At 35.2% G+C, this 19,181-nt stretch overlaps 1 protein-coding gene across 6 annotated transcripts in view; it reads left to right on the top strand.

Moving 5' to 3' along the window:
• Positions 1–19,181, top strand: part of LOC149788525 (uncharacterized) — a 182,008-nt gene that overhangs the window by 8,762 nt on the left and 154,065 nt on the right. For 4 of the 6 annotated variants that reach the window (XM_089974536.1, XM_089974540.1, XM_089974537.1 and 1 more), the window contains exons 2-3: positions 10,196–10,356; positions 14,191–14,217. In XM_089974536.1, coding sequence (XP_089830662.1) covers positions 10,286–10,356; positions 14,191–14,217 — 98 coding nt within the window. In that variant the 5' untranslated portion in view covers positions 10,196–10,285. The remainder of the gene's footprint in view (positions 1–10,195; positions 10,357–14,190; positions 14,218–19,181) is intronic. The other 2 variants (XM_089974539.1, XM_089974538.1) reach the window with 1 other exon arrangement.

Genomic DNA, 19,181 nt, shown 5'->3' with positions numbered 1-19,181 from the left:
AGTTTTTTTTGCACATGAAAAAATATTTTTGGGTCCAAGTACATGAAATAGTTTATAAAAAATGTATTATCATTTTGGGGAATTTGAATATAATACGATCATGGCATGGTTCCTGAAATTTTAAATACATGTACATGTATTTTTCTTCTACCAGGAAAACTTTTTTTTTTAAGTACGAGAAATAGTGTGTAAAATGTTCATCATTTGGGGGAAGAGTTCGCATATGAATTTGGATATAGTATGATCATGGCATTGCTTCTGAAATTTAACAATTTCACCAGGTTCTTGAAGTGTTATGCCAAAATAAACATAGGAAATGTTACTTATTACTGATCCATGAGTAAAGCCAGTAAGTTGTCTTTGTGATTGTATTCAATATATTCTGTATACAGTCATTACTCAGACAATAGCTGACATGTTTCTTCTTAACTGCATATACAACCAAGCAGTCTAAATGTATTTTGCATCTTTTTTCAATAATCACAAAATCAGAAGTTAAAGTTATGCATACAAGTGTTAATTATTGGGAATTTACAATGGTTAAAGGAACATGTGAGACAGTTTTAGCAGTATGAAATTTGTATAGACACCGTTCATAGACCCTGTAACATAATGAACTTCGTCTTTCTCAGCCTAAGTTTGCTGTTAATATTTCCCAATGAATTCAGATACATAATAATCTGTGGCAAAATTGGTGGTTAATGGTCAATCAAAAACACATACCTATATGAATGTGCACGAGTTTCTCAGTGCAATTTCAGAATGTATGGTCACTTGATGTACATTAAAAAATTCACACTGCAAAGTCATTTTTGCTTTCCTAATAGTAAAAAGTGAAGTTTTAATTTTTTTAGGAGTCTTAGTCACCCCATCACCTGGTAGCATAACCCTTGGACTACATAATTGCCTTTTTATGCTAGATCTTGAATAACATAATACATGTATTGAGACTGCTTTCTGAGTTAAATATTTTCCTTAAAATATTTGCGCAAATGTTTATGAAAACAGACAATCTACCAAAGTGGTGCTTCCCAGATACAGCAATGTCTGCCATTTTTTTTAAACCTCTGACAGATTTCCTTACCGCTTCAATCTGATTTTATGAAGAAAATAGTGCATGAACAGCATTTAAAATCTTCAGGTCACCAACACTGTTCTTATAATATAAGTTGCTATTTACATTCTATTGTTTGAGTTTTGAAGCACAAATTTGAATGTTTTTATAATCAAATGATAACTTGCGGAAATCAGCCAGTGATTGTTGCAATAACCATAGACATAAACACATCTCTGCTTCAGTTTACTCTGGAATGAGTTATTGGTCAGTCAACCATTAAAACAGATGATTGTGAATGTGCACGAGTTTGATTGTCAGTGCAGTTGAAATCAGCACCAGCTATTTGATGGCATGATGCTTACAATTTGCCTTGGGGCCCTGAGTGGCCGAGTGGTCTAAAGCACTCTTCATTACGGATCACTGCCATCTCACCTCTGTCTGCAGCAGTTCGAGTCTAAGATTCAGCTAATGTGGGTATGTGAGAAAGCTTGCCAGTAGCTTCTTGTGGGTCGGTGGTTCTTTCCGGGGTTTTCCCGGGTTCTTCCTCCACCAGTAATACTGGCTGCCATGTATAGCCTATCATGTGCTGAAAAATGGCGTTAAACCCAACAACAACAACAGTTTGCCTTAAATTGAACATAACACTGGAAATATCTGGCTATGGTAAGGGAGCATTTCAAAATGAACGATCACTCAGTGTACATTTAAAAAGAACTGTAGAGTGAACTCATTTTCACTTTCCTGGCAGAAAAGGGTGAGATTTTAATTTTTTAGGTGACTTGGTCACCCACTTCGTCTGGTACATGACCCCTATCTTAGGACTTGTGCTGAGAATATGACATTACAGAAGTTGTCCCTATTAACTCCCAAATGGCATTAAATCTTTGTGAACTAAATATAAGTTTAGCATCACTTAGACAGAAATGAATTAAGAACTATGAAAATCCAAAGCAGGACTTGCCTTATCAGCCAGAAGTCAGGTGATTTACCTGGTGACTTTTACTTTACACCAGGCTACTTCAAAACAATTTTTTATTGCCATTGGGAGAGGTCCCCTCCCCAAACCCTGCCTACTCTGGTAACACCCTCCAGTTTAAAATATAGGAATCCATGCAAGGCAAAAGGTGTACATGTACACATTAGATCACCCCCTCCCAACTTTGATATCTGCTTTTGAAAAACCCTTGAAATGATAAAACTAGGAAAAAGGGGGCCAAGTCCTTCAGTTTGCTTTCATTAAACATTTGAATTTTGCTATTATTCAAGATGTTGTTATGAAGTTTTTCATATTTTAGTATTTTATTGGGGTGGGTTGGGGGTGGAGCTTCAGGTTAATAGTCATTCTTATTCCTCATTTTATTGCAAATTACATTTCTTTGGCATGGTATCTGCTAATGGATGTGTTTTAGCCAAGATGAGCTCTTATGTGATTTGTGCAAAATAAACATCAAGTCATACTAAAATATATAGATTTAATGCCCCACAAGTGACCAAGAAAATAAAAAGTGCCCATTTTTTAAGCTGATACAGATGTACCAACCAATCTTTCATTGTGCAATATGCTCAGTGATGGCTTTCATGAAAATAAACAAAACTCTTTAGGCAGTCTGATTTAGTTTACTTGTGGTCACAATGATTATACAATACTACCAGTTTATCTCGATGCACTTGATGAAGCTGTCAGTATACACAGCTGTTGAGACAAGTGTTTGATTGGAGGAGGGAGGGCTGAAAAATCAAATTTAGATTTTTTAATGAAATTTGCCTGTTTTCAATACATAGGATTTTCACTTTATGAAAATAAAGAATGGAATTTTTCGATTAACTTTTTACCTCATAGAATGTATGGTTTTTAGCCCTTAGATGTACATGTTGCAAAGTTACCCAGTGCTGTGCACTATAAATAGAACACCTTTTACCTATTTTACTCCATGCACATAGGCCTGCTTTTTAACTGTTAAGTAGTGTATATATTACATTTAACATCAGTTTTAGACATTTTATAATTTTGGTATATATCATGTATGGAAAGATTTAAGAAACAAATCCGATTGTTTTAGCTGTATAATTACTTTTGACGGAAGAATTTTTATGTGCTTTAAGAACTTGTTCACCATCAAATCAGTTAAGCCATGTGACCAACTGTAGGTGCCATTTCCCATACTTGAAATTTACAAGTTCTTTGCATCTATGTCACTAAATCATCAGAATTTGATTTATAATTTATAAAAACTAGTTGCTGCCTACACCAATATCAGAGCCCTTGCTTAAGTTAGTGAAGCTTTCATAGTTGTGATTCTAATTGTGAAAACTAAGAAAGTACTGAACTAAATCCGTGGCCTCCATTTTGGAGAGTGGAGAATATGACCCAGTCACTTTAAATAGCAGATTTCGACCAGATCTTAAACAGCGACCACATGATCTGATGTAATGGTTGTTCACACCAATGAATGTAATATCTAATAGGAGCTTTTCCCCGCTCAAAATTGTGGTTGTTTACAGCAAGTTTCTAAAGGCGTTTCCATGAGAATGGTGTAGAGGCATCCAATGGCGCCTTCCATGCAAATTGGGTAGAGGCATCCAAAGGCGCTTTCATGAGAATGGAGTAGAGGCATCCAAAGGCACTTACATGAGGTCAAGGGTTAAAGGAACACAAAAGACAGAACCAGTTTGAAATAAACTTGTATACTGATAACTAACATTTGTGTTATCTTTGTGTTATAAATCCATAATGTGCAAGTTAATAGTACAAGACCATGAAAAAATGCACTGGTATAGGTCACATATTTGAAAATTTCTGTATTGGTCACATCCCAGTATAAACACATTTATGAAATAAAGGGCAGTCTGGTTTCATGTCCTGTATAGTCCATTGTCAGCTAACAAATGTCACTAAACAATTAACTACTATTTATTACTGCTGTAGCACAGGTCTTTTTAGTTGTTACAGTAACTACATGCTACATGTACTTGAATTAGCCTAGATTTTGGGTTACCTCAGTGCCTTAAACAACAAATGTAAACTTCTTAATTGGACTAACAAGGGAAAGAGGCTACTCCCAGGAAAATGAAAACTTTTCACAATGTTTTGTATTAATTGAGCATAAGTTATTGTAGTTGTTGTAGTAGCGTTTAACGCCATTTTTTAGCACGAGATAGCATATGGCAGCCAGTATAAATGGTGGAGGGAAAACCCCCGAAAGAACCAAGGACCTGCAAGAAGCTACTGGCAAGCTTTCTCACATACCCACATTGGCTGAACCTGAGACTCGAACCCATGCAGACAGGTGAGATGGCAATGAGCACTTTAGGCCATTTGGCCACTCTGGGCCCCAAAATAGCTCTCGTGGATTATTGTATTTTCTTAGGAAATTACTTGCTAAATTTACATACTTGGTGCATAAATATAAAGACAGGTAGGCATAACAGGATTGAGAGAAATAATAGGTATTGTGATCTGTGCTGGAAGAATATTTATTTGCTAGACAGGATTCCCTTGCTACTTGGAAATTGGGGAAAAAGTCGAGAGAAATGATAATTTTTTCCCGACTGAAAAGTCCATAAATTTCGCAAATATTGATGAAAGTCTGGAAAAAGCCGGGAATTTTCTGCCACCACTTGATGATCGTAACAATCATGTAATCGAGTTGTAACTAAACTGACCGTGAGCTAAATTTATCGAGTTCTAACCAGAATATTCAGAGGGTGCAGTATTGAAAATTTGGGTGCTTGCCATAAACATGCTGAGTCAATCCAAACACCTACTGGATTAGATTTGTCTAGTAGACTTTTATTTTCAAAGTCAGCTCGATATCCGTATTTTTCCTTACGTGGAAGGTATGAAAACCAGTCTAGCATCATAAGAGGACAACATGGTGGTGACAAAGTGTAGCCGCTCACCGGATGGCCTAGCAAACTTTAACTCATTCGGCCCCAGCACTGTTATCAGTATCTCTGCTGCTATGCCCCAGAAGCACTAAGCTGTGTCTAGCTGGTTGTGCCCCAGAGTTTTTACCTGTTTGGAAAATTTTGAAAACAATGTGCACATGCATTCACTTTTATACTAATTTCTCAAATTATATCCAGTTTTCACCATTTATTTCAAATGAATTTGTCTACACAGTGATGCATTTTTTCCCCCTATTTGTCCAAATCTTTCACAACTTATTTATCCACTATTTACAAAATTATGTGAACATTTATCCACAAGAACTCTTACCATCATCGCTGTCAGCATCCTCATCTTCTGACGATTCGATCTGAGAAAATAAATCATTTTCCTATGAATTTTATGCAGGTATGAGTCGATATAACATAAGTTTAAATTTCTAGGCCTGCTGGTAAGAGACTAACATGTCGCTACCGCATGGTGGCTGCAGATACAAGCATTTCGATATGCAGTTGCAATGATCCCACACCCCAACCTGAATATCCAAATATAAAAAATCGGGTGGGAATATTTGGAGGAAACTCTGATTAGAAAACAGGCTGCAATTTGTTTTCAGCCAAATTTTTGTCCGAATTTTTGAATCTCAGAGCTGAAATAAGAAATTGTTGTCCATTGCATTATATATTAAAAAATGATTCGAGTTTGGGGACTGGTTTAATAAATTATAAGAAGAAAAGTTGATTTTATAGAAAATGTAGTCTTTGTTTTTACAATAGTATATAATTTTGAAGGTCTTTTGTCAAAATTTAAATCAGTTTTTTTTAAAAATGATTGATTTTTAACCAGATCGTCTTAAGATTAGGTTTTTGAAAATCTTGTATGGGATTTTTTTGTACAGATAAATTCAAGGTTAAACTCTCTTCGTTACAAGACAAGATTCTAATTTTTGCGTTTATTTTTTAAAATTTATGTACTGTAATAAGAAATGTTACATTCTGTGTGATGCATATACATGTATATGCATCTCTCCCTCGATAACTCATGCACAACGGGGTCCACAAACATAAACTGCACTATCAGCGAGGCGCTAGTTACCAAGGGACCTCCAAAAATTAGGGGGAAAATCACTTTGACATCAAGAAACCGTGGGGGGGGGGGCAAGAAGCGGCATTAGGGAACTGGGCTGTTTATTGACTGAATCCTCATTGTACATCCATGTCGATAATAATTTTTAATAACGCGCTCTTTCTAATGAAATTTTTCTTTATTATGTTCAAATAATATTTATTTTCAAGATGTCTCACGTACCCACATTGGCCGAATCCGAGACTCGAACCCACGCAGACAGAGGTGAGATGGCAGTGATCCGTAATGGAGAGCGCTTTAGACCACTCGGCCACTTGGGGCCCCTGAGAGCCTTGAAAGAGAAACATCTTTACATTAAGAAAAAAACGTGTTTTATAATCTAAAGTTTCGTTTAATTCCATTTGGTAATGGCCATATGTGAAATTTATCTTTAGAAAAGTGGAAATCATGGGTAGAAGATTAATTCCATTGTGTTTGTCTAGCTTATGATCATATAAGAAATACTTCAATGAAGTGTATTATCCCTTTCTGTCTGTTAATTTTTTTATATCACTAACGAGTCATAGCAATATATTAATTATAAGAAATCTTTCTTACTACATCGATTCGGCTTTTTGTCTTAGAAATCTTTGATAACTCAAACAAATGGTGAATAATTTACTTAGAGGTAGTAACATCTTTATAAAATATTGCACTGATTATTGGAAATTATTTATCTATATACATATGATGAACACCATGTTTAACTTCTGTATTGTATTTTGTAATATAGGCTGGTGGCCTAAATTACTGAATAAAGTATTATTATTATTATTACTTTCATTTTGTTAAGACACTCAGATTCCAAAATACTGTAATGCAATATCTTAAGATTATCCTGCAGAAAACAAAACTTGCTTGAAACATTAAATTCATTCTAATCACCAATAACTCTGCAAAATGCAACAATCAATCAGTGTTCGTTGATTTTGTACAAGTTTAATGCCGACTTCTTTACATGAAAGGTATGTTGGTTTTTTTTAGATTGTAGTTGGCTTGTTTTGGTGAAAGGTGTACATGTTGAATTTGCTGTGAAAACCAAGTTCTGATGACCAAAAATTTGCCCATTTGTTAATGTGACAACAGCATTAAAGCATGGTGGCAGCATCAAAATGATTTTAGAACAAGGAATGGGTTGTAATTGGCAGCTTGTTGACATAAATGATAGAAAACATAGAATATGTTCAAGTTGGGACAGAGGACTTTGTACTTTTTTCTCTTTGTTGACATAAACATGACAAATTTGATAGTAATATTAGACCAAGGGACCAGGAATTTCTATTTTTGTCATCACAGTATGCGCATCATGGATTATGGAAAAACCATATTCACACAATGGACCTTAATCAATTCAAGATCATTCGGACACTGCTTAGATGTAGTGGTCGTCATGGACTGACCATGTTGTGGCTCATTGTGGATGGAAAGTTTTATTACTGCAGTTAGAAGTCGTCGCAATATGATTGTGTTATGGACGTCCACTTTATAATAATAATAGTAATAATAATGAGGACTTTGTATAGCGCCTAATCTTTAGAAGCTCTAAGCGCTTTACAACATTATACAACACCTGTAAGATAAAAAACATATATAATGATATGATTACAAATACAGATACCATGAAATTAGCAAACATAGAAGAAGAAAAAACATACTGAGAATATTTAAGGTAGAAAATATTATTAGGTCTTTAAGTTTGTTCTTGCAGTCGAAATAAGTGAGTTTTGAGAGCACTCTTGAATGTGATCACGGTGTCTTTGTGTCTAAATTCAGTGGGCAATTCATTCCACATTGCTAAGCCATGGTATGCAAAAGAATGCTGTCCATATGACTTTGTTTTCATAGTGGGAATAATGAATATACGATTGTCAGAAGAGGAGCGTAAGTATCTTGCTGGTGTGTACACATGGGTGAGGTCAGATGGGTATGTTGGACTAGAGTCTGTCAGTGAAACTTGGCACAGAGAACAAATTTTGTGTTTGATTCTGGATTGAATGGTTAGTCAGTGTAGGGTACAGAGCAGCGGGGAGGTGTGCTCTGATCATGGTACTCTAAGTATGATCCGAGCAGCTGTGTTTTGAAGTTTATGGAGTAGATATGGAGATGAACCAGACAGAATTGAGTTACAATACTCCAGTCTTGAAAGTACTGATGAACACACAAGTGTTTTAGTGGCATCATTTGAAAGATATTTGCTAATGGAGCTAATGCGTCTCAGCGCAAGATATGCAGCCTTGCATATGTTTATGACATGTTGGTACAATGTGAGAGTACTGTCCAGAGTAACACACTAGGTTACGGCATGGAACTTGTTGTCTCAGCTACTTTGTAGAAATCTCTGTTTTACACAAAGCTTTTTATGATCAAAGATTTGATTATTAAAACATGTTCACCTATGTGTGCTTATGTGTATTGCATGAGATAAATTTCCTGATACAATTTATTTGCTGTGTACAATATTTGAAAAGATATTCTTCTTTCAAAAATTTAACAAAAAAAAGGAAAAACAATTCTCACGTAAGCATTATTTGGATATTTCTTTTATTAAAAACTATGAGAGAAATACTGTGATCAATTTTTTCATTCCTGATTGTCACATTAAGTTATATTTAAATTGTTTTATTAACATGTTCCCCATCTTCTCCAGCCAAAGTTCCAGTATGATAACCATATCTGTGCCTTGTCATATATCGCGGTAAGCCACTGCATCAGGTCAAAATTAAGTTGTTCATATTTGAACATTGTTCCTACATGTACACTTTGAGGACCAAGGAGAAGCTGTCTGAGGTTAAGCAATATTCACATGTGAGACTTGGCCACTTAGCTGTTGGACCTGTCTTTGTGTGGTCTTGGTCAGTTTAGGGTCCTACTGGTAGTGGACCATTGAGTCAGAAACATAATTTTCAGGCCTTGAGATATGTCGGTGCTTATGGTATAATTAATAGTCGCCAGGTTTTCAATTTAATGAAATTTCTTTGTCTTAGTTTTATTTTTCCTGCTGCTTAACTTGTACCGTGTTAAGCATAAACTGAACATGTCTGTCATTGATGCCAGACATGGGTTCAATTACAGAGTAATTGGTGTAATTGAACAATTAATTTTGAACATCACTGATATGGCATAATTGTAGTTTTAATGGATGGTATTGATTTGTTTAATTGCTCAATTGCAAGTCAATAAGAATTTTAGCAAAGATAAATGTTTATTTTAATTCTCCCAAAAATTATTTAACTGTTGGATTCAGACTTGTGTTCAATTGCGCCATAAATGGTGTAATGGAATAATTAGTTACAATTACACTGTATTTGTAATTTTAATTGAACAGTCATAACTTTGAGTAATTGAAGAAAGTAAATGAACCCAGGATTAATTGATCCCCAGTATACAGCTTAAAATTGCTGAGCCATTTGTTTGCCCTAGCATTACAGTACTACACACGTCTTGTTTTATGGAAAATCTATGTTCATATTGCGGGCATTAATCCTCTCACACTATTAATGTTTCAGACCAGATGGTCATTGTGGATTATCCACATTGTGGATCTTAGTGGACATATTAAGCTTTATTGCCCCAATTAGAACATCACAGCAATATAGATTGTGATCATCAGGATATTTCATGAAAGATATGCGTGCATGCTTTTCTAGTAATTTGGAATGGGAAGAAGGAATATATTCTATAGTTACTTGCATCCACTTTTGATTCAGTTTTCCAAGATTGGGGAAATTGACTTGCTGTTAAACTGCTTACATGGAAAGGCAATACTATCAGCAATGGCATATGCAGCTGCCTCAGGAGGCATCCATATTTTTTTTTAGGTAATTCAAAACAAACTCTGAACTTACTCCTGGGATTTAAAATTTAGTATTGTTTGGAAGTTTCATGGAACAAAAACTTTTTAGGTTCTGATTGATCTTAGTCTGAATTATGTTCTGTATCAGATGACCCAGATTTCTTTACCAATTGCTCTTACGTTCAGTTGTTTAGGCATATGTCAATCAGATGAGCCATCTCAGGCCTACTTGCCTAAGTAAAATAAGGTTTTGTATCAAAGTTCAAGTGAGTTGTGTATCTATACAAGTCTGTTAAGTAACTCTCTTTTTTCTTTTTCTTTCTCTTTCCAGCTGGTTTGTGCCAGCTGAGATGCTCCAGATCGAGCCAAGAGATGCATTTGTTCCTGATGACCACACATACCCAGATGTAGAACCATAAAGATGAGTGTCATCCTTCGATATGGGGCAATCCATCCAGATGTATCATTCAGGGATACAGCTCATGGACTAGAGTAAGCTTTTGCTGTGAATTAATCTTTTTGGCCACTGTTTATTTGTGGGTTTCAATAGGAATTGTTATCTAGCCAATTTTTGCCATATGTACAGGAATCGCTGCCTATGAATACAAAATTTTGAGAAAGTCCATTTTAAAGCTCGTAATTCATCATTCTTTTCCTAAGAGAAATGCTGCCATGGAATGCAGATGTGGAAATCGAACAAAATTTGTAGGAATTTGCTCACTTGGCAGGCACTGATGCAGGGGAACTCCAGCAAATTAGTTTCAAGTCATGCATATAAAATGTATTTTGCACACTATTCACTTTTCATTTGACTAAAGTGTTTGTCATGACGTGTCGTTGTTCAGGTTTGGATCTGTTTACTCAGGCTTGATATAAATGGGTTGTGAAACTAAATTTGTTGGGCACATTGTCCCTGGAACAAGCAATCTGGGGGCTGAGTGGTCTTACGTGGGTTCGAGTCTCGGGCTAGGCCAATGTGGATATGTGAGAAAGCTTGCCGGTAGCTTCTCATGGGTTGGTGGTTCTTTCAAGGGTTTTCCCGGGTTCTTCCTCTGCCATGTATAGCCTATCTTGTGCTGAAAAATGGCGTTAAACCTTATAAAAACAACAACAAGCAATCTGTTGTAGTTTTAACCTTGCAGTAATCAAGGAAAATTTTATGAATGCTTGTTTAATATACAGACTACCTAGAAAATCCCAAAAGGCCAAGTCCAGCGTGGTTCATCTTCAGAGAATGATTTAATTTGAGAAATACAAGCTGATGATAGCTATGATGAAGTCTGTCAGATTATTGTAGCTGGAAATGTGTTCATGGGAATACCAGTGAGTAAATTTGAACCTGAAATTGGTGTTGTTGCATGTACACACAAGGTGGACAAATGCAGATAAATTGCCAAGTCAAGCTTTTATTCAGTGGTTTTTGAAATTATTCTTTGAACCTAAAAAGAAGTTGAAAGTTAGGATATTCCTTTGATCAGAATACTCTACTCTGAACAAGCAGAATATGGCTGTGTTGGACTTGGAACCCAAATACAGTGTTATGGAACAGACGAGAAATCTTGCATAATAGTCATATAGTATCGATATGATTCACACTACACAGCCTGTGATACAATACATTATCGATGCACATATTAACACAATGGTCTTTCCATCTTTAGAACTCTGGCATTGTTAGGTGATGCCCTTGTATATGATTTACTGGATGTATTTCCAGTATGCAGAATGCAGACAGACATGTACTTAACACCTGTTCATATGTCATTCTCATCCATGACAAGACAAAAATAAAATACTTTCTGTCTGACTACCTATTAGTTTTCAGTGATTTGTATCCAACATGTTAGACCATATAAGATTGCTGCATCTGATCAGTTGCAGGGCTCATTTTTTAGCTAACAGGCAGAGATATTTTGATCAAAATATCTTCAATTCTTAATTTCATTCTTATTTATTCAGTTTATCTTAACCCCGATGAGGAAATATAGTTTTGTAGCATATGATCCCACAGGTCTACAATGTTTGAGAAAAAAAATGAAAATTGCATTCTTCTTTAGAATTGAATTTATTTAGTTTAGTTTGGTATTCTGCCTTTTATACATTTGCCAAAAGGGTGATTGAAAGGCATACTGTCTATTTTTGTCCATCCATCATGTACATTTGACTCATATTTAGCACCATTTTTGAAAGGTAGACAGATGTAGCTCGACGGTGATACCAAATAATCTGGATGTTCTAGTTGCACTACAAAATACAGAGAGAAAAACCTCATTTTTTTTCCCCCAAAATTCGCCCGTGGTTGGAATCTGATTTTGTGTCGTGATTTTATGCTTTTTGACCGCAGATGTAAGGCAGACCAATATGAACTGCACACAGACACGTGAACCTTTGCAAAAAGCAGGATAAGATGGGCATTTGGAATAAAGAGTTGTCTCGATACAAAAATGACGGGTCTGTTAAGCACAACAAAAAATAAGAACTTTTATCCTTCTGCTCATGTGTGAACGATATAGCCAGTAAAAAATGATGTTTCTAACACAACTAGGCATTAGGTTAACAGGAAATCACTTGGAAGTTGATGTATTAGGATGTATGCAGAAATAGCCCCCAAAATATGTTTCCTACTCGCATTTCAGGCGAGAACGACTTAAACCTCCAGGGGTTAATGAGTTAACATCATAATGACTTCCAAGTTTAAGCGAGCCGTGATGTTTTCGTAGCATTTAAACTTTGCAAAACAAAGGGCCTGGTGTCTAAAGTGTGTGAAATGGAGCCTCTATTTAATGGCCTAAAACGTTGAATAAAACTCACTGACAACTAATAGGTAGTCCGTTACAAGTATTTGTGTTATCTTGTCAGCGGTGAGAACTGCACGTAATATTGGTAAATAATTTTTTAATTTTCAGGCTTCCTCATTGATTTTTTTTTTTTGTGCTATGGTCATTGTCAATTTTTTTTAAGTAGAATAAATTTTTTTACCCTTTTGTCCCTTTTCTCTGGTTGGCAATGGGCATCTGTGGGGGAACAACAAAAAAGACAAGATGTATTAAGATAGGCCTCAAAATGCTGACTGTAATACACGTTTCTGAAAGCGTACCTAATACTTAACAAATAATACTACTGATGATTAACATGTAGGATGTTTGTTGACAGCTTAACCTTAATAAACTAATAAAAAGCACATGAAAAGCAAAAATGTATAAATACAGTGGTAAAAATTAGCAATAATTCTCTGGCCTCTGGCTAGTTAATTTCCTGTCAGACTAATAGTTTCTACAAGTTCAGTAGTCCAGTAGCAGAAAAGTTCAAGTTTTTATCAGTCACCATTTGTGTGAAGGACTATAAAGATTTCACATGACTATTAATTTCTTGACCAACCAGTTATTCTGGCTGAAATGAAGTGTGTTAAATTGCAACATGTGACAAATAATGCTAGCTCAAGGCTAGTAAATTTCCTGTTGGACTAATAGTTTGTACAAGTTGAATAGTCCAGTGGCAGAAAAGTTTAAAAGTTTAATGTATCCCCTAGGGGTGAAAGACTGAGAGTTAGAAATCCCCTTGGTGTCAGAATTGGGGGTCAGGTTAAGTAAAAAAAATGAAATAATTGGTATAAAAACAGGGTGGAGGTGGGGGGCAAATTATAATTTTGTCGGTCCCTGAAGTACAAATGAGGGTAATGGGAAACACTGAAGTTATCAGTCACCATTTGTGGGAAGGACTATAAAGATTTCACAGGACTAGTAAATTTCTCAATCTACCAGTCCTTCCCGATGAAAAGAAAGTCATGTTAAATTTTAACCCCGAATTATAAAATACAGGCTTAACAGATATTACCAGTTAACTCATTAACCCCTGTCGCCTCTCGTCATACTTGACCTTCCTCATCTCCCAAGCACCAAGATAAAATGGCGCAGTTTACTTAGCTTGTTTCCAGAGTGGCAGTATTAGTCTTGGCCTGTATCCTGCATGACAAGCTAAACTGGCAAACCATTGGTTGATTTCAAGCAATTGCCTAATTGTTTGGGAAGTTTAACCAATACAATTTTAGCTTACATAGATAAATTGAACATTGTTGAACAAAAGGAAATTTTTTTTAACTTAGATAGCAGCAAAAATAGTGGAAATATTTAGATCGGAAAATGATGAAAATTACGAGAATCAGCCACTGGGAGTAGACTTTTACTTGGCATACTCTGATGGAGTATTCACACGAGGTTAAGTCTGTAAGAGAGACGACAAGTGGAATTTCTGTGTACATAAAATGGTATGAATTTCATGTGTTGATAGTGGTAATTATTTAGCGTGAATTTTTAATGGATTTTATAGATTATACATGGCAGGAGAAACAAATTGGTATGAAAATCATTTATTTTTGTCTTTATGCATGACTTTTATTACTGCATGTAGCATGAAAGTTATACAATTTTATTGAGAACTGCTGTGCCAGATTTTAGCTTAATTAAAGGAAGATAAATAAGAAAGTAACGTTTATTGCAAGTAGCTCCCTCTTTAAAAATCCGCAAGCCAAGTATGCGCAGCAGGTCTCAGGGATGCAGGCATTGATGAGGCTAACACTGCTCTAGGTGATCTCTCTGCATGTATGCTGTAGGGGAATGCCTAACTGTTTGGTTCAGGAGTTAGTGAGTTAAGAAAGTGAATCAGTGTTCTTCATTTCGTTTAGAATTTCTAATTTATTCATAATACATAACTAGTTTCAGCATATGTCAAGTATGATAAAGTTGGCCATCCAAAACGTTCTCTTCCACTTTTTAGTTTTCCATCTCATAGGCAAGGATAGTATATGGGATGACCTATTGTATGTTGTTCAGTCCATTATTACAAGTTTATTATCATAGAGTATTGCCATAAAATTTTACACACGCAACCATTCCAAGTTTCAGTTGGTCCTAAGTGAAAATGGCACTGACGTGAAGCAGAAAAAAGTGTTCTTGAAAATTGTATCACTGCTTCCTGAAGGGATGGTAATATCAACATGGGTTTTTCATGTAAAAGATTTTATGATGTCTAGTTGGTGGTCATCGTGTAAATCTTGTTATAACTACTTATTCTCAATGGATTATTATTTCTGAGGTTTTCGCTAGAAGACGTGTCTAGTTGTCCCTTAACTCATTGGGCCCCAGAGACTTTTGTCGTTTTTGCCTAAAATGGGGGTAGGAAATGCATTTTGAAGGTTAATTCTGTATACATCATGATACATCTCCTTATCAGAGATTAATGATCAGACTGATGCTTGGTGGTGCTAGAAATGTTTTTATTTTCTTCATGGCTATTATTTGGCTCATGCATGTGCAGAAGGGCATTTTTTTTGTTGTTTTTTTTATTGCTTATTGGACCAATAATGTTTGTCTGCAGTCCACTTCTTTCTCCCAGTCCCCAGCTGGTCCTACTTTTTGCAAAAGTTCACCTGTCTTTGTGAAGTTCAGACTGGTTTGGCTTAGATCACAGGCCAAAAAGTCTAAAATCCAGGGAAAAATCTGATTCTGACAATGGATCAGTTTTTGGTGTAAAAAGAAATTGGGTCTCAAAATGTAAGTTTTCCCCTCTGCATTTTGTAATGCGAGTAGAAAGTCCAGATTATTTGGTATCATTGTAGAGCTACATCTGTCTGCTTTATTGTAATACCACTCACTTTGGTGTATATTAAATGACCTTGATGCTTCAAAGCTCAGTACATCATGCCTACATCATGCATACAGGCAGGGTTAGGGCTGAATGAGTTAATGAAAATGTTTACAGCTTGGATTATCCCGATTGCACGAATGTGACCTCGGATGGCTTGGTTTCTTGACATCCTTGACCTATTTATTGATCAACCAATCTAGGGTACTACCTCAATGTAAAAATCAAGTCATTTCACACCATTCCTCAGATTCTACACCAAACTCAAAGATTGAACCAGAACACAAATTTGACTTGATAAAAAACTTGTTTAATTGGATTTATTTATAAAAGTGCTTCCTCCAGTAGGCTGTAGAGACATTTTCATTGAACAAAATTGTGTTGGTTATTGTTTTTTATGGTGTACTAATGATTGTTGTTCAAAATGAAATTTAACAAAATATGACTTGTTAAAAGATGATAAATTTATGATTACAATTTCCTGGTCATATTAATTGTTTTCAACAATAAGACAATTGATAGATCAAGGTTCCTGTTGCCAGTTTTGATAGCGATTTTCTTCTTGTTAAAATGGGATCTATTTGTGGGTATTTTTCTTGGGGGGAAAAAATGGAATCCATGTGTGACTACTTGTTTTAAGCAGGTTTTCCAAGATAGCGAAGGGGGGATGTACATATACAGATATAGAACCATTTAAACTCGGAAAAAATAAAAAGTGGATGCTTATGCAACTACAGGAGACATATTTTGAAGATTCTGATTTCAAAAGATTAATAACAGTGGAGCAGGAAGAAAGATAAGGAAATTTTTAGTATTAGGTAAATTTAGAACTCTGACCCCTCCCCCCCTTTTTGTGTCTACTTCCCCCTCCCATTTTGGTGACATGGGGGGGGGGGGGGCTCCCTTTAGATTGCACCATCTCTTAATAATGATAATCATTTATAATAATCAAGTTTTAAGTATAAAATAAAAATTACTGCCACCACATTTTTGATGCTTTTTTGTGTGCTCCCGGCTGATTGTTCCAGTCCATGCTTCCTGTGTACAATAATCATAATAAAATTCCTCAAGTCTTTTTTTTTATATTCATCCAAATATACATTTCACTCCATTTATTAGACAAAGTATGACTGTTTACCACAAGAAACCATGAAATGTTGTCATGTTTAAGTATAGTCTTTACATTGATAAGTGTGAACTGGCACTTGATCATCTGCTGGTATTCATGAAAACAATTGTCATTAGCTCTTTTTAGGTATTGTAATGTATATTTGATTTAATTTAATTGTAAGTTTTAAAAAAATTATTTTTAATTTCACTACATGTCCAAGTAATGTAATGTAATTTTGTTTACTAGAAATTTGATATTTTCCAGAAAATTCAGTTTGACCTGAATCTTTTCATAAATACCTAATAATAGAAACTGTTTCTATTTTTTGACTTAGTTTCTGACATTAATTCAGAAATCACTGAGACAAGTAAACAGGCTTTCTATTTTTATTTTATTCTTGGATTAAAATGATTGGTTTTCCAAAATTGTACAGTAATTAGATATATTAGTGATGTTTAGAGAGATATTTCTGTTTTGGGCTTTTACCTTTACACTGGAAAGTGTTTGTTTGTGACCAGTTTGAAGTTAAATTTTAATTTTTATTCAGATTATTTGGATTCTAAAGGATAATTCTTTTTCATGGAAATATTTGAGTGCTCATACAGAATTTTTGGACAAAAGACATTTATTTAAATTTTATTCAGAAATTAAAATGCCAGAATATTATTGTTTGTGAATCAGCAAAGAATTGTAGACACAAAAGCACAATACTGACTACAGTATACATAATCACCTTCCATTTGGGATTTTTTCATCAGGACTCGAACTCAGATTTTATTAAAACATTTCATTACTAGGAATTCTAAAATTTAATTTGTGGGTTAATCTTGGATTATGTTTGGATTTGATTCTTAAAACTGTAAGTTCTTGTTTTTTAATTTTTACAGTGTTTTTCCAGGGAAATAAATTATTATATTTTTCAAAGCTTGTTGTTTTCACCCTTTTTTTGTTGTTACTGTTTCTTAGAGCCTAAACACGTAACATAAGAGTATTAAATTATCATAGAAGTAAATTGCGTGTAACACGAATAACATTTATTCAAAGATGCTGTGGTTAATTAGTTTTTAAATGAAAATCTTACACATTGCCAGTGACAAGTGCAAATGGACTACTTTTGTCTTCAGGCAAACTTGACATCCAGGATGAGTATGTGATTTGGAATTTTAGCATAGGTTTAACAATTTTTCAGTCGTATCGTTATGATGTCTGTAGCATGGCAGTTTATAGTGATGACTATAGTCTGACTCAACATTCTCGTTTGTTTGTACCCCCTACTGATTTCAAAAACGTTTAATGTGATAAAAAGTGCACAGAACTAAGTCAATTGAATCATTGATTTATAATTTTTAACCTGACTGTGAACAGAATGACACTAATGCTGGCATCCCATGCACCATTTCATGCTTAATGGACTTTCCATACTAACACGGCGCCATATTGCGTACACTATAGACTAGTTTATTTCCATCAGACAATATAATGACGTAGTTCATCCTGTGTGTCAAACGCTGAATAATTGCGTAAATTACGTAACGTTGAGAGTTTGGAATTATATCCCTCTGCATACATAAACATAAAAATTAAACCACTTGTTAAATCCACATGAAACTCATAGTTGTCATTTTCCTTTGCTTGATTCGACATTGTAAATATCGGAATCAGATGACTTATGTATGTACATCTGTAGTCATGATACACCCCTTTGCTGAAAATAGAATTGTCCAAAAACTGGAAATGGATCCGAGCATGTCTGTCTATTGCACTGAAAACTTTCGTTACGCATGAAACACACATAAGATGACATTGTTAGGGCCACTCTACTCTAGAGTCAGGTTAGAAGTTATACGTCAGTGAATGAATTGACTAAGTTCATTGCACTTTTTATCACATTAAAGGTTTCCATTATTTAAATCGGTAGGGGGGTACAAACAAACGGGTTTGTATTATCAGACTATAGCACTGGGGCATTGTGCAGCAGACATGTAGCATGATGTCTCACCCAGACACATTATCATGACACCAGGCTGTTGTTAGTACCATTTTTTGTAAGTCTTTGGTATGACTCAACCGGGGATCGAACCCACAACCACCCGCATCCGAGATGGATGCTCTAACCACTAGGCCACCAGAGCGGTCATCCAGGATGAAAGAGGGTGTGCTTTCTTTTTTTGCTTTAAAAAAAACCCTATGCAGACTAATAAAAGTTGAGCAACCAGGTTTTTGCAGCATAAAAGACCAGTTGGGCAACCCAAAGAAAACAGCATAACTGATGATGTTAAAATTTGTAACAAGTTTTTAATCATTTTCCAGTGTCACACATTGAAGGCACAGTTTAAAAGTATGTGTGGATCTGATTACCCAGTTGACCCCATTTTTTCCAGCTGACTCATTGGTTTCACGATGTGAATGGTGTTTATTTTATAGTTCATTCTTCATTTAAATCTGTCCATATCCAGAATAAAAAGATGTTTGTACCAACCTACCTACCCTGTTTTTTTTTCTATCAATGTAACCAGAACCACATATTTTAGTTGGCCTGATCAATAAATTGACTCTCAGGGTAACC

The sequence above is a fragment of the Sinohyriopsis cumingii genome, chromosome 11, assembly GCF_028554795.1.
Source record: "Sinohyriopsis cumingii isolate HCF-2022 chromosome 11, ASM2855479v2, whole genome shotgun sequence".
Classification (NCBI taxonomy): Eukaryota; Metazoa; Mollusca; class Bivalvia; order Unionida; family Unionidae; genus Sinohyriopsis; species Sinohyriopsis cumingii.
The sequence above is the reverse complement of the archived record's forward strand: the minus strand, read 5'-3'. Positions and strand labels throughout refer to the sequence as shown.